Source organism: Amblyomma mixtum, chromosome 6 (assembly GCF_055824585.1).
Source record: "Amblyomma mixtum isolate Tamu chromosome 6, ASM5582458v1, whole genome shotgun sequence".
Lineage (NCBI taxonomy): Eukaryota > Metazoa > Arthropoda > Arachnida > Ixodida > Ixodidae > Amblyomma > Amblyomma mixtum.
Window position 1 is genome coordinate 101,766,376 of NC_143017.1, and position 15,321 is coordinate 101,781,696.

Consider the following 15,321-nt stretch of genomic DNA (forward strand, 5'->3'; position numbering starts at 1 on the left):
GGAGAACATGCACTCCATGCCTACACTCCTATTAAGAGCCTACGTTCCTATTAAGACGTCCAATGCAACGCGCGGTGGGTGACATGCACCTAACTCTGATGCTTACGCCTTTACGCCATGTCAGATACAGAGCATAGGTGTGAAGGTGGCCTGCCTTTACCACATCGACTAAGAAACTGCTCTCCCTCAAGACAGCTTCCCCGAAGTTTTGCATGAGTGTGCAGAAGCTATTTTGCGGGGGTGTGCTTTCATTCCCAGAAGCGTTTTATACATATTTTCTTTCTTTAATAGAGCCTTACGTATGCCACGCGAGTGACTTTGCAGGGGGTCACCAGGTGTCCCAGCAAAAGTTTGTCTCAACCGAAGGACATGCAAAACAGTTCCGTCTTAAGCAGACTTTTTTTTTTAACACTGAATTCCATGGGAACCTAACCAAATGACCTCAAATTGTTCATCTTATATAAGAATTCGTCTTAACTGAGTTCATCTTAAGGGGGGGTCTACTATATTTGCTTTCACTCACCGACTTGTACATAAGAAAGAACGGATGCATTATTATTAACTGCAGCATCTGTTCCTGCCTTGTCCTAACAAGATCCACGAAGGCTTCCTCAAATGAAAAATGGGCTGAACGCAGGTGAAAGGACAAAGGAAGAGAGAAAACTCACATATTGGAGGAACTGGTGGAGCTCTGGGTGGCTGCTGGGGTCGTTGGTGACCTCGAAGAGAGGCAGGAAGATGTTCTCGAGGATTTCCTCAAAGTTGCTCACAATGTTGTTGGACTTGAACACATCACTGAGGACAAAAACAAGACACTGATTACTACTTGCCTTCATGTATGTGTGACTTCTTTGCAAAGATTTTTCTTTGTCTGGCATAACTATTTCTTTCTAGCACTTATTTATTTATTTCATTTGTTTACAATACCTTTTAGCCCTTGCGGTCTGTTACAGAGCGGGAAATCAACACTTCACATTCATTACATGAAAACCGTTTCCAACCTCCACTGAGAAGTTTCAGCTGGTTGGCACCCTGTAAATACCTGGGCATCAAGACTGGTTAGTTCAACAATAGTTTGAATGGGACATGAAAATTTGAGTGTGTCAACTCTTGATGTGCCAGGCTAATGGCACGAGGTTTATTTTTAAGGGCTGATACTTGTCCACAACACTGTAAATATAGTTTTGAATCGAACTAAGTTTTTGTTATAAAGCTCACAGTGGCATTGAAGGGACTCTGAAAGGGGTTCTAATAAAGTTGCGAAATGTCTGTGGCGTTAAAGGACGCTGCTTCACAAATATCCGCGAGCAAGAAATTTTGTTTTTTGCGCTTTGTAGAAGCTGAGTTATCATTTCAACATCTTTCTGTCTCTGTCCTCTAGTCACTTTTTGCCCGCCGAAAAGTCGGCGCTCCTCCGCTGGTACCTCCACTGGAGCTAGGCCACTTACTGGCTGCGGCCATGGTAGCTGCCTGACATCTGAGGGAATCTAATCAACTGCAATCTCTGAACTGGTATACACAGGAGCGGTGCGACAGAGGAGAGCGCGTGCATGAAAAAGTCACTGGAAAGGGCTCGCCAACTTTCATGCACGACTGTGGGCTGGGTTCTCTGATATGTGAAGTGTTTTATTTGGCTCAGGTGTTCACGGCAACACAACGCAGTGATTGAGCGAGTTGATGTGCTCCCCTTGGAAGGTGTCTCAGAGCCCCTCTAAGAGTGCTGTTTGTCTTTTAATCGATAAGGGTTGTAGACATGCCCTGTCGAGAAGCTCTGTCATTGCCTGGATCCGTACGTAACATAAAAAATAAACCTGACTGCTAGCCTCTGGGCCCTTTCTAATTTATTCATCTCAGTTTGGTTGTGAGGGTCCTAGACAATGCTTGCGCATCCGAATTTTCCCTTTCAGAGAGAGCTTTCAGAGTTAAAGTGAATTAAATAACCATTAGATATGGCTAGTTTAACTTGGTGCTACTGCAGATGAAAGCATTTATTTCACGTTCATTCGATGCATGTGAACTCAAGTGAATTGTAGTTGCAGTGCAAACCCAGTGCCACTGGCATCAATATCAATGTAAAGTCGGAACCTATATACGGCAATCACTTGAGGGTTCACATCCCTGACTGTGTGAAGTTTGTGCGAGCAGAGCCTCCCTTTTATTCATTAATCATTCAGCATCACTTTTACTTTTACTCCAGAGCAAGTGACCACCATGCAAGGTAAGACTTGATCGGCTTGTTTGGTTAATGCAAAAGCTATCACCCTGACATTGAGCATGAGAGTATCGTATGACAAGTACTGCTGTTAAACATATATGAGTCGAATTCATATAGCATAAAAAAAGCAATTACAGTGAAACCTCGTTAAGGTGCGCTCGCTTCGCTTAGGATGAAACTGCATGAAATCTCACACTCTGCTTCCATTAAACCTCATGCATTTGGTGCCCACTTATCGCCAACATCTCTGTTTACACATACCTATTACTGCATGCAGAATGAAGGGGTAATAACTCGTAAAGTAGCCATGAACTATGCGGAGCGTCATGTGGAAGCTTCACTCATGCTCCTAAAGTGTAGATTGCAGCAACACATCGATACTGATACGGCACAGTACACAACGAGCATGCTTGCAGCTGCTGACACGCCAGAGAGTGACCATCCTAGCGACCCTGCAGAATGCAATGCACTCTCCCCTCCCGTTGCTGGGGATACACCCTTGCCATCCCCGCTGCACCGCCACTACACCATTCAGCCCCACTCTGCACAATGCACATCTGGCCACCACCATAGCTGTCACTTATTGCCATGTGACTCTGCTTCTGCACAGTGGCGCAGTCTAGGCAGTTTGGGCTGGCCGCAGCAAGCTATAACTGGTCACTGCGTCTGTGCGACAAACTTTTGCTTTCCTCCATGCGCAGCAGCTGCCATTGCCACGCTGCTGACCGACTGGATACATTGAGCAGCTGTGATTCAGCCCAGTCTCGCTGCGTTGTTGCATTACTGGTGTTGCCACAGATCGGGCGCTTCCCAAGTGACATCCTCAACATGCAGTTTTGGGACAAAGCTCCGAGTGTTGACCGCCACTGACGATGACGCCTATGAAGGGCTCTTCGCAGATGTTTTGTAGTGGTAAGGAGCAGTGGAAACTGTCACCTTTTGCATGTTTAAAGACACGGACTGTGCAGTTGAGACTTCTGCAGCGTGGTCCAAGAGTGCCTACGCTTTGTCGGGACGCAACTCATCCCCTGTGGGTTGCTTCCCCGCAGTGCACCCTCAACTCATCCCCGGTGGTTCGCTTCCCCTCAATGCACCCTCCTTAGTTGTGTTACTTTAACTAACAGGGAAGGGCACTCATGTCTGCTTGGACCGGGGAAGCACGTTGACATTCGGCGCGAGGCTCCGCTCTTCGTCGGTGGGTGCCTCGTGGTCGGAACATGCTCTCGCCACCTCGTCCCGTCCAGTCTCACAGTTTCCCCTTCCCTAGCGTGGGTGAACATTCGCCCATAACCGTGCTGGTGAGTCGGACGTCCTCGATTCCTCAGCATATTTTGTTGCTAGCTGGCGTTATTGTTGTTGTAGCAATAAATGCCTTGTTTGTGTCAGCCAGTGAGTCATTCCTTTGTTCCCTCAGAGCAAGGCCTGCCGTGGTCGGCGTGCGCACAGTAGCGTACGCGACCACGGGGTGGGGTTCGCGCGGTTTTGAACTGTGTCAGCCGCGGTTAAGCGGGGAGAACGTATTTATATCTCCCCAATTATTATAACCCCACAGCTTCTATCTTCTATTGTTCTCCCTTCTCTCATCTTCTGTCTATCTATTTTTTATAGTTGCTTCTGTCACTGCGAAATGTCGTCCAATGCAAGCGATGCCAGCAAGGAAACTGAAGATGAGGCCCTCCCAATGGAGAAACTGAATGCGTGCTAGACCTGATTTACCAGCTTGCCCTAATACAAGACCTCATAGAGAACCATGGTATGTGAGGTAGCGCAAAATTAGGTGCCTCGGAGGCTGCCTCAGCAGCAGACAGAGTTAACAGATTTCGATGGTTTTATGTGAATAAAAGCTTCTGTGCGTGCATTCCTTCATGAAATGCCTAAGCTATCATTCTTTACCAAGCTAGTGGATATATTAAACTGCTTTCAGTTAGGGCATGCTACCACTCTGCGCGTAGTTTTTTTATGGTCTGCGAGGTGCACCCTAATGAGGTTCTCGTGTATAAATGTCATGCAAAGGTTTCCATCAGGTTTAAATATCCCCTTTACCAAACCTTTCGCAAAAACCACTGCCACCTGGTGGATGGTGCCTGCTCAAGCTTGTGCCATCAGCAGTGCTGTTTTTGATTATATCTTTTTAGCATGCTCAGTTTAAGTAATAGGCACACTCATCAGTACTACCACAGCAGACAGTTAGCCATGTGCAAAGTGCAGGGCTTGTCCCGCAGGACAGGTTTTTCAGCAAATTTGCTAGCCTGATACATGCCTTGTATTCAACAGATTTTTTCGCACTTAAAGTTCTCTCTCCAAAAACTTTCGGTATCGATGGTACCAAATATATAATGTTCTTGCATTTGCTTTCAGTACTAGTATCAAGGTATTAGATACCTTTTTGAGTGTATGCCATCATAGCCACGCAGAGAATATCCATTAACAGCAGCCTTTACTTAACTATTCTGAAATAAAGCCAACCAAACAGTTATCCACTCAAAACTAAATATGCTTGCTGGCAGCAAACATTGTCAGGGCCCCTATTCAGACCTCAAAGAGGACCCCAAGTTTACGAGGCTCGAGCACAAGGGTCTGTGACACATGACACTCAACATAGCAGCACAAAACAGCACTCACTAGAGTCTGGGCACCTGGACAAGCCAGCGCACATTGTCGGAGTACATGGTGTTCCGGACAGCCCACTTGGCCAACTTGTCCCACTCGTTGCGTGAGCGACCGTAGATGGAGAGCCGCAGTTCTGCGTTCTGGTACTTGCTCTCTTCCAGGTCACTCATCACCTCCTGCGGCGCAATAAAAGGGTGAACAGATAAAACACTGCAGGGGTCCTTTTATCCCTTCCTAGCGATTCCTCGCCTTCATCATACCCGGCCCAACTAGGTCCACTGCTGGACAAAGACCTCTTCCACAGTCAACTCTGTCCTGCACCAGCCTATTCCTGCAAACTTTCTAATCCCATCCGCCCACCACACTCCCTGCTGCTCCCTGATGCGTCTGCATTCCCTTGGAATCCCCTCTGCTACAATAACCGACCATTGGTTACAGTGAAGTAGCTGAGGAGGAAGTTCATGATCTCTCCATGAGGACACACAGTCTGTGATACGGTAATTTCGGTGCAGCAAGACAGAATCGCAACTATGTGATGTGTGACATGAATCGAGGCAAGGGAGTGAAAAGTGCAGCGCATATGTGTTGGTACAATGTCAGCCGCGTTGCGTTAGCATATCTGGGTTGTCTCTCTCCTAAATGGTGAAGAATTTACTCTAGGGACCCAAGAAAGTTGCTTTTTAGTAACCGAGTGTCTCTTGTAACCAAGTCTCCTGTATGTGATATTGTTAACATGGCAAATATAGGAAAACCAACCAAACCACTTTCAAATGTCTCTTATTACCAAGTGTCTCTTGTAACCATGTCTCTTGTAACGAGATTTTACTGTATCACATTCCTTTCATAGTTCACGACACTGCCTATTTACCGTCCTCAATTTACTCAACCCTTTTCGTTAGTTTCAAAGTTTCTGCCCTATAGGTGAATACTGGCAAGATACAACTATTATATGCTTTCCTCTTGAGGGATAAGCTGCTAATCTGCTATTTATGACTTCGTCAAATGTTTAAAGGAAACCTCCAAGGTGGAGTACATTTGTTGGTTGGTTGGTTTATGGGGTTTAACGTCCCAAAGCGACTCAGGCTATGAGAGACGCCGTAGTGAAGGGCTCCGGAAATTTCATGATAAGGGAGTAATTACTCAATGCAATCCACCGAAGTGCAGCCATACGGCTAGAAAAGTAAGCTATACACCTTCCACAGAAACTTTGCAATTAAAGAAAAATTCGTGATAGTCCAGGGTTCGAACCTGGGACCACTGTTTACCGTTATGGCTGCGCTTGGGTGGACGCCAATGAGTAATTACTCTCTCATCACTATGCATGACCGGTAAGTACCTCCTTAATCCACTCCACCACAAAGGTGTCAGGCAGATGACATCAGATGTGCACTGCTTAAAAGAAGACTGAGGACCACTTCATGCAATTCTAGTTTGAAGTAAAAATTGATTCTCTGCCTCTTTCTGGGTATGTTGACATTTGTCCTGTAGCAAAGGACACACTTATCACCGACAAAATTGCATTTAAGCATTTGATTCAAACTTATTTGTAACTTATTTGTAACTGGAAGCAAGAGTACACTCCACCCACACTATAGTCTGATACAACTGAAGTCTGCAGTGAAGCTCCGCCAATATTCACGACCACCAAACAGAATTCCTCCACAACAAAAAAATAATGCATAGTTAACACTTTCCATATCATCTAAACAGGAAGCAAACCACCACCAGACAAAATTATAAGGTGAAGAATTTTGATGTCTCTGGCTTGTTTAAAGCAGTCAAATGTTTTTTTTTAATGAGCTGATTGTGTTTATTGTCAAGATTAGCCAGCAGAGTAACACAGCCCGCTGTGGACCACAGCCCTTTGTTAACTGAAGTTTCTTTTTTTTAAAGTTGTATACGAATATAGTGATGTGCTTTTTGCTGCAGAGTCGCTCGCTGGCATGCTGGCAGCACATCACTCACCACGCATTGCTAGGCCTAACCAGCCTAACCACAGTGGACAGTTCTTTCAAACTAGGCACTGCCTATTATAAGATGGCTAATCTTGTTATCAGTACACAATAAATAGAATAATCGCTCATTAAAATCAAGCAGAGATCGTTTCTGTAAAGCCTTCAGCCCCGAAGCGAGCTAAGCACGTCAACCAAGGGGCGCCGCTAGGCTTTAGTTAGGTTGGCTGAGCAAAGGTGGCACAATTATCAGACACTTCTCCCTTGTTAATGTCCAGTTAAAGTCAAGCTAACATGCAGTTTATTTGTTCTATCCCATGCTGCCCTTATAAGAAAATAACGCAACTGTCCCCGGTACCTGGTAAGCAGTTGTGACAGAGCTTCAGCAATACCCATAACCACAGTCCGTTTTTGTGATGAGTGACTGAGCAAGAAGCGAGAGAACAAGTAGAGTTAAAACTCTATTTAACGAAGTCAAGTGCAGCCACAAATTATTTCGTCAAATAGGGAAATTCGTAAAACTGAGGAAGGCATTTTTCCACCCTTCGAAATCTGAGATTGTAATGTAGCGGCACCCAAAAGCTACCGACGCATCACATTTGTCGACAACCCGTGCCTGTGCATATGAAAAAAAAAGCAGCCCCAATCACTGGGGCATGAAAGCACCAAATGGTAAAACGGATTCAAAGCCAAGGTGGCAAGTGCCGTCGACTGCAGAGTCTTTTGTTCCGTGCCCCGTCAAAACAAAAACACGGCCGTTATTTGGGTGCCTGGATGTTACCGCTGGCACACTGCCAACAAGTTGCAAGACATGGTGGGCGAAATAAGTGACAAATCACCTTTTTTTACGTATTTATTCCCAGAAAAACTTCGTTAAATCGGGTTTAGTTGCAACATACAGAATAGAAGTGAACAATAAAAGTGAACCAGTGCACATACAAAATCTGAGGAACACAAAAAGGAAAAACACAGACACTTGTCCTTTGCTTGTAGTGAACATGCACAACGACTATTTTTCTGCACTGAAGCAGAAACAATAATGCCCTTGAGAATCAAGAGAGTCCGTTCGCTTACAACGAATAAGCTGCCTACAAACCTTTAGTATTTCTGCAAAGTACTGCCCCCCAATGTAGTTGTCAGTCTTGAGGAATATTTCTCGCAGCCTGCTCTCTCCAACGGGGTTGTACTTGGTATTGAACTTGTCGAAGCGATGAAATGTGTTTCGGTCCTGGGAGCAAAAGCGGAGAAAGAACGACTCCATTAACACCAAAACGACCTATGCACTTTCTCCTCATGACATCACTTCTTTGACATGATTGAACAGCTGCTGGCTAGACATTAGCACAGTCACACGAGGATGGAAATAGAAAATTTGAGGAATTTCTCATGCATCCATTACCAAAAAAATACTAAGTACCATATAAATGCGTGCAAGGGCCGTAGTCGTGTCAGGGCCACGCCCCGTTTTCCTGAAGGAAGTATTAAAAAAAAAGAAGAAAGATCCGTGCAAGGGCCGCACCCAAACTTTCCAGGACCCACACAGGAATAGCCTCCAAAATGCACGCACTCTGGCCTCCACGATCAGCTCCAGCTGCGAGCAACGAAGCGCTGATCATGGAGGCCACGCACGCACACAGGAGCTTCCTGGTGCCACCCACTAATGGCACCAGAGGCCGTGAGTCATCATCATCATGCCAACTTTTGCCTCCGCAGCGAGCTCTCGCTATCTACATCAGCATCAGTATTGCCAGCTCCAGCTTTCTGTTGCTGTCACAGGCACAGGAATTTCGGTAGTGTGTTATTTCGCTGTTGTTGTAGTTTTCGTGTGCTGCCGCCGCACGTTGCAATTTTAGCACGATGGGCAAGCACTCCTAAACAGCTCAATTAAAACAACTTTTGCAGTGCACAGTGAGGTGAGATTGTGCAGATAACTCCGTCTGTAAATTTTTCCGTTTTTTTTTTTTTTTTTTGCTGCTTCTCGGTCATGAAAAGAAGTTTTCTCCCCAATTTTTCAAGGTTTTTTTTTTCAGACACTCGCATCTCTAGTCCGGACCAAAGTAGCGGTGAGTAGGACCGGGCACTGTCTGGATACAGGCCCGCACAGACCTCTAGCACACAGTATTAAGTTGTGTTTGGTAGCCTCCCTTGAATCCAAAGCCTGCATTGTGCCGTTTAAGCATTCCATTTCAGCTGTTGTGCTAGTTCTACAGCATTTAACAAGCATCACTTTCTCGCTCTATAATCATAGCCTCCAAGTTCCTTTATTTCTGGCTCAAAGGAGGCGTAGGCCTTAAATGGCTGAAGGGACATTCACAATTTTCTAATCAGACCACCAGTTTTAAGAAACTGAAAGAGATGGTGGTGGACATTGTTCGATGTGTTTTGCTCATTTGTTATTTGTTTTTTTTTTAAATAAAGATGGCCAGCTGATATGAAGTGTTTTTATGCAAGCTGCCAAGGCGAGAGTTGCACCTGGCAACACCTGTCTTCCGCGCAGTTAAAACATTCATCAGGTTCGAACAAGAGAAAGGCCCCGAAGAAAGCTTCCAGGGTTTGCGCAGTGCCTACCTTCGAATGCGCAGGTTACCATTTAAAGTGCCTGTCTCAATCACAGATTAACTCGATGCCAGAAAAGCAGAGGCTTGAAGTTAAATTCAATACCATCACACACAGTCATGGCATGTCCTTCGATTGCTGACAGGTAGTAATTATGACAGCGTTGTTTCTTGAACATCTGATTCTGCTGAGGTATTCTGTGGAAGGTAAGAGACCTCCTCGCTCCTATGTCTTCCCAGTGTTGTGCTGCTCTTATCATTTGATGCTACGGTTGAATCTAAGGGGGGATGCTAGCATGATGTGTACCCCCACCCCAAGCGAAGAGAGGGGGGTCAAAACTTCTCTGTCCCTCTCGCGATTGATGCCACTGGACGTAAGCCTTCTAATGGCAATCCTTATCCCACTGCTACCTTACCTGCTTACCTCAATCACTATTTCCTTAATAAACACGAAAAATGCACAGATGCGATCGGTAGTTTATCCCGGTTGTGTTCCTTGCATCTGAGACAACCTAACATTACGCAAATACTTAATTAGCTTGAAAGAGAGCACTGGATCATGCATAGCTTTTGAAAGGCCTTTTAAAAGTAGTTGTCACCCGCCACTGTTACAAGCCGTTTTTACTACTTCTTTGGTTACACAACGGCGCTTTCATGTAGACACAAGGCATTGTACTCACAGCATGAACGTCCAGCATGTCGACACTCAAATCGTAGGCTGTCACATTCATGGCACTGAAAACCTGGAAGTCAAAAAGAGAGAGAAAACAAAAACTTAGACGTGAGAATCCGGATCATCAGAAGACAGCCAAAATACAATGAAGCATTAGAATGGAGAGTTGGTTACAGAAGCAAGACAGCTGACAGACATGCATCACGTGAACAAAAAAAAGAAAAGCAATGAGTCATGCAAAACCAAATGTGATTACAGGAAACAAATAAATGTAAGGCTCCAGACATAAAATGACAACACAAAACATGCAGTTAAATACTCCGGCGGTGTTAGAGCAAGAGCCAGCAGTGAGATCAAGTTGAATAGAGTGGCAGAAAAACATTTTTCCCTGGCAAGATCAATTTCAACCAAGATATACAATTTCATTCAAGTTGAGCCACTGTACAAAGTGACAAAAAAAAAAGTCATAAGTGCTGTTCGAACATGACTGGACTTTAAAGTAGCCTAAAAGAGCCATGCTTTGTCAGAAGTGAAATGCGAGGAATCTACTAACGTATGCTCAAAAGAGAGCATTCGCAAGGGTATGAAACAGAAATAAAGTAGGGAGAGGAGCGGCTGGCTTGCACTTTGTTAGATGTACATGATATTTACCCGCTCGCAGTTCACTGAGCATAGCGGCAAGGTGGGTTGTGGCACTGGCCCACAGTAAAAGTAAGCCCCAGAAAAGGAGAAATGGAAAGACTCTCGGCTAATTCTCAAATACCCATGCTGAATCTGCGCTTGTCTCACCTACATCCCCTGCTTCATCGGCTGCATCACCGTGTACCATCTCATACCTACGCGGGCCTTTCCTGCATTCAATGGGGTCATGCCAAGCAGGATTCTGTGGCGTTAATTTCAGGGGAAGGCCTTATGTTTGTAGGACTAGTTCAAACTTAGCACTGTGTGTCTCCTCAGACCATTTGGTTTATTTTGCTAAACTACGCTGCTCTGTTTAAGAGGAACGTTCAAACAAAAGTGTCAACAAATGAGAGAATAACACCAACAGAAAGGGTGAGTGCCTGCCCAACTTTCTCTGCTGTAACCTGCCAGCAGTGTTTTTCGATCTGAGAATTGTGCACAACCAGCTCTCTCAAGTGAAGCAGTAGCTACATAAACATATTTAATTTCATCGAGACATACCACCGCCAGGCAAAAAAAAACAGACAGTACATTTGCTTATCACTTTCTCCTTCAGTCTTTCCCCAAAAATTGCCCAAATGTGTTATAAAAATGCAGCACACACAAAAAAAAAACCCTTTCAGCCACACATCTGCAAAGGCCAATAAAAAATATACCAGCACACCAAAATTAAGGTACCTCTAAGATTTGAAGAAACATAGTATGTTGGCAGTGATTTCTTTTTCCAAGAGCTTTCCCAGTATGAGTGCCGATGCTTTTGTACTCTTACGCTGCTCTACTGGTGCATGTACAGTCTGGGACAAAACTCTCCGGACCACGCGTTCCTCTAACGAAGCCGAATGCTCTGCTATTGGTCGGCACCTGGAGACCACACTTGTTGAGGTAAAAGTTAAATTTTTGTTCTTTCATCTCCACAAGTGCGGTCTACTGCCGCTGTCTGATTGTATAGCTATAAGCTTCGTTTGAGGAACACGTGGTCCGGAGACTTTTGTCCCCGACTGTACAGTGGAACCATCTCAACCAAAATAAAGGAAACAGCTATGGGGGTCACCAGATCGCTAGGAGCACTAGTCATACAACTAATCAGGTGTGACTCAGGGTTGATTACTAATCTGACCATTTCATTATGTCTCCAAGATCACGTCCAAGAATTTAAAGGACGCAAGTCACTGATAAATATCAGTGCCAAAGTCAACTTTGCAAACAACGCATGCTGAGCAGATAGGACCGCACATGACCCATCGCTCAATTCTGCCACTCCAAACAGCCCAATCACAATGATGGCACACTGTTAGCACGACGCACAACATTTGCACTTAATGGGAAAAGACCTAAAACACAGAAAACGAGAGGGGTCCACCCAGCCAAGGACAAGAGCCCAGGTACCCTGGCGAAAATCTTTCCCAGCCCAAATGGTTTATGTTGGTTCCAACACTGTACAGCATGTGGCCCCAGGTATGAATGCCGAGGATTGCATCAAATTTCGACAGCGCAGTAAAGCCTGCATCCTCTTGCCAGAGTGGCATTACTTTGTCAAAAGCATCAGAAAGAAAAGAATAAAAATATGCTCAGAACATTGCTTGTTGAAACCACTTCTTTTAATTCACAAAGCACACACAAATGTTTTTTCTTGTCGTCACTTTATAATCATCTTAGTTGAGCCTGGCTCTCCTTTAAATGGCTCCAATTATAATTTTGAAAAAATATTTGTGACCAACACTTGTAATGATGACACAAAGTGTGTGGCCCATTCAAGAACAAAGCACATTTTAGAAACCGGCAGTTTCTTTTTGCCTGTTCTTTTTCGTGCTTGGGCTTCAAGTAATATGTGCGTCAGTTAGATATATCTTTGACAGAGCAGTGGTTTTAGCAGAGAAGCTGGGCAACAAATGCATATGCCAGTATTTTTGGATGCAGCAAATGGTAAGATAAACGATGGGCGAAGAAAAAAAGCTCACATTCTAAAAGCTAATAGGAAGTTACAATGGCAGTGCAAAACAATGTTTTCAAGATAAATCAGATCACATTTTTCAAGCAGCCTGCCAACAGTGTTACTGTGTTTGTCTAGGTGCACTGTCAGTGGCCTGTTACAATGGTTTCATAGTTTCACCACTTGTGCAGAATTGTTCCCTTTCTTTCAATCAAAGGACCAAAAATGCCTAATTTTGGCTGCCTGTTTACTTCGTTCAAACGGTGCGTTAGACATCAGGACACACGGTTAACCATGTGGTATTCGCATACGGCGCTCAATAATTTATAACTGAATTTCTTCTTGATGCTGTTTCAGTTTTGTTTTCATGAACCAAATGATGTCTGTGACACGTAAGGAGTGTTTAGGTCACATAAGGCACGAACAAACTGCAACATATCGCGGATAAGTAGTTTCATTTTACTACAATGCTTAAGCCAGCCTTCTTCAAGAACTGGAATGACAGCAACCAACGCATCAGTGGTTATAAAGCAGTTTTTATATTGCAAGAAAAAAAAAGGCCACTATCAGAAATATCTCCCCATATCATTACACAATATTTCCATGACTTTGAATTGCTGCCAAGCTTGGCCTTAAACTGCTCCTCTTATGTGCTCCTTTAGACTCTATAAAGCTATGCTTATAACCAGCGGCGTGGCCAGAAATATTTTTCAGGGGGTGTTATACGGTGTCGGTAAAGAAGTAAAAAATGAAGAGAGCTTAGTGGCGCCATCTGGTTTTTAGAACAGGAACCATTTTTGACAACAAACCGACACTCTTCTTATTAGTTTTTACATTTTAATATATTGATGCTGTGTGTAAATAGCATGGGCAAAAAAAGGCATAAAGGAGGGGGGGGGGGGGGGGGGGGCAGTGATCATAAAATTTCAGGGGTGTTATTACACCGAAACGCCCCCCTGGCTACGTCACTGCTTATAACACATTCAAGCAAAAGGAAGAGGCTGAGCATATCTGTCTGTTCACCACCATTGTTATGCCAACAAGGCACTTCAAACTTGCTATAGATGACGTATGAAATGCATGACAGAGATCTGCTAGACACACAAGTTAAGCTTTCACCCTGTACTGCATGACTGCAGTACAGGGATATAAGTGCAATGAATAAAAGATAAGATTTGCCACTTTGGTTTGTCCACAAGCACAAAAAAAAATTACCCTTTTCTGCATCTGTTAGTGTGGTAAACAGTCTCAAAAACACTTATTGCCGAGCCATTGAATCTAACCTTAAAAAGAAACAATCACAAGTACTGTTACTGCAAGACGCACACAACTGATATGTCAAATTCTCATCACCTGTCATTCAAAGTCAAAGTTAAATTTCAACAAGCCTAGTTCCCGCATTCAGTTCAAGCCTCCAAGATTCAACACCACTCTTAAAGCTGACGAACAAAGGATTCACAACAACAGTTTGCTCGGCAAAGAACAACCTGTCAATTTCGTGCTCAAGCAACCTGTCCAAGGCTGGTGCGACCCACAGGTAAGAATTCAGGCAGAGATGAACATACATAAAAAAGGCATAGAACCAAAACCAAACCAAGCAAACAAAACAGGCAGTACGAGCCACTTAATTCCACAAGAAAAATCTGTAGCATGGATACACACCTTTCCATCATCATTTTCCTGATCAAAGCCACGGCTGAAACAGCCATACTAAGGAGGAAAATAAAGAAATGTGTCAAGAACTAAATAAGGCTCTTAGTAAAAAGAACTTATTCCACCTTTTTGACAACAGCATGGGTGTATGCACACGTTACAGGCCCACTGACAGCTATAACCTCAAGCAGGAACATTATGACTTCACACCTAATAAGATTCAGTCAAAAACCAGACACTATAGGGAAGTAAGGGAGGGAAGGAACAATGCAAGAAACCTAAACCTAACAGTTTAAATCAGCAATGCCTAAGTAATGCAATGCCTAAGTAATGACACCAAGTAAAATCACACAATGAAAAAAGAGGTTAGGTAACTAAATGCAGGTAACCTAAAATGCATGCATTTACCTACTTACTCTAAGCAAAAAGAGCTAAAAGGGAGAACCTATGGGTCTAAAGAATTGTGCTGAATGAGAGCTGTACTCATAAATGAAAAAGTGTACAAGAGCAAGTTGCACTAAGTAATATGATCAATTACAAAATAGGCCAGAAAGCACTGTGGATAGTATACAAATATTTAAAGCTATGTTTACGGGCCTGTGTATTTTAACAAGCACATGAATCAGTCAAAAAGTGGTATGAAATTACCAAAGCTAGACTCAAGAAGCTGTGGCCAATTAATGACATCAATGAAGAATGCGTAGCTGTAATTTTACAGGCAGACGGGTACGTGTGTACTGAATGCAATGTTCAATCTCCAAAAGATTGACAAACTACTTAATGATGCTTTATTTACGTATTTAACACTTTTACAAAGAATCTATAAGCATACATTTATCAAAGTGAAAGAATAAAAAAGAAGTGTCCAGCTAAAAATTCTCAGTTCTCGGGAACCTTAACGATATCCAATTTTGTGACACAAAGAGGAACAGTTATGTACAAGGTAAGAGCGGCTATGCAAGGACATTAAACAAGCACTTTTGGTGCACAAGAACACAACACTGGAGGCATTCACTAAGACATGCTTTGTGGCACCTTTTTAGTCAACCAGT

The 15,321-nt window shown here is 43.8% G+C and overlaps 1 protein-coding gene across 10 annotated transcripts in view; it reads right to left on the reverse strand.

Annotated features, from left to right (window-relative positions):
- The window catches only part of AMPdeam (AMP deaminase), an 89,594-nt gene that overhangs the window by 9,111 nt on the left and 65,162 nt on the right, over window positions 1-15,321 (reverse strand). For 8 of the 10 annotated variants that reach the window (XM_089548528.1, XM_089548524.1, XM_089548533.1 and 5 more), the window contains 5 exons: window positions 14,279-14,326; window positions 10,013-10,075; window positions 7,874-8,005; window positions 4,838-5,001; window positions 669-795 (listed from right to left, as the gene is read on the reverse strand). In XM_089548528.1, the coding sequence (XP_089404654.1) occupies window positions 669-795; window positions 4,838-5,001; window positions 7,874-8,005; window positions 10,013-10,075; window positions 14,279-14,326 (534 nt within the window). The remainder of the gene's footprint in view (window positions 1-668; window positions 796-4,837; window positions 5,002-7,873; window positions 8,006-10,012; window positions 10,076-14,278; window positions 14,327-15,321) is intronic. The other 2 variants (XM_089548530.1, XM_089548531.1) reach the window with 1 other exon arrangement.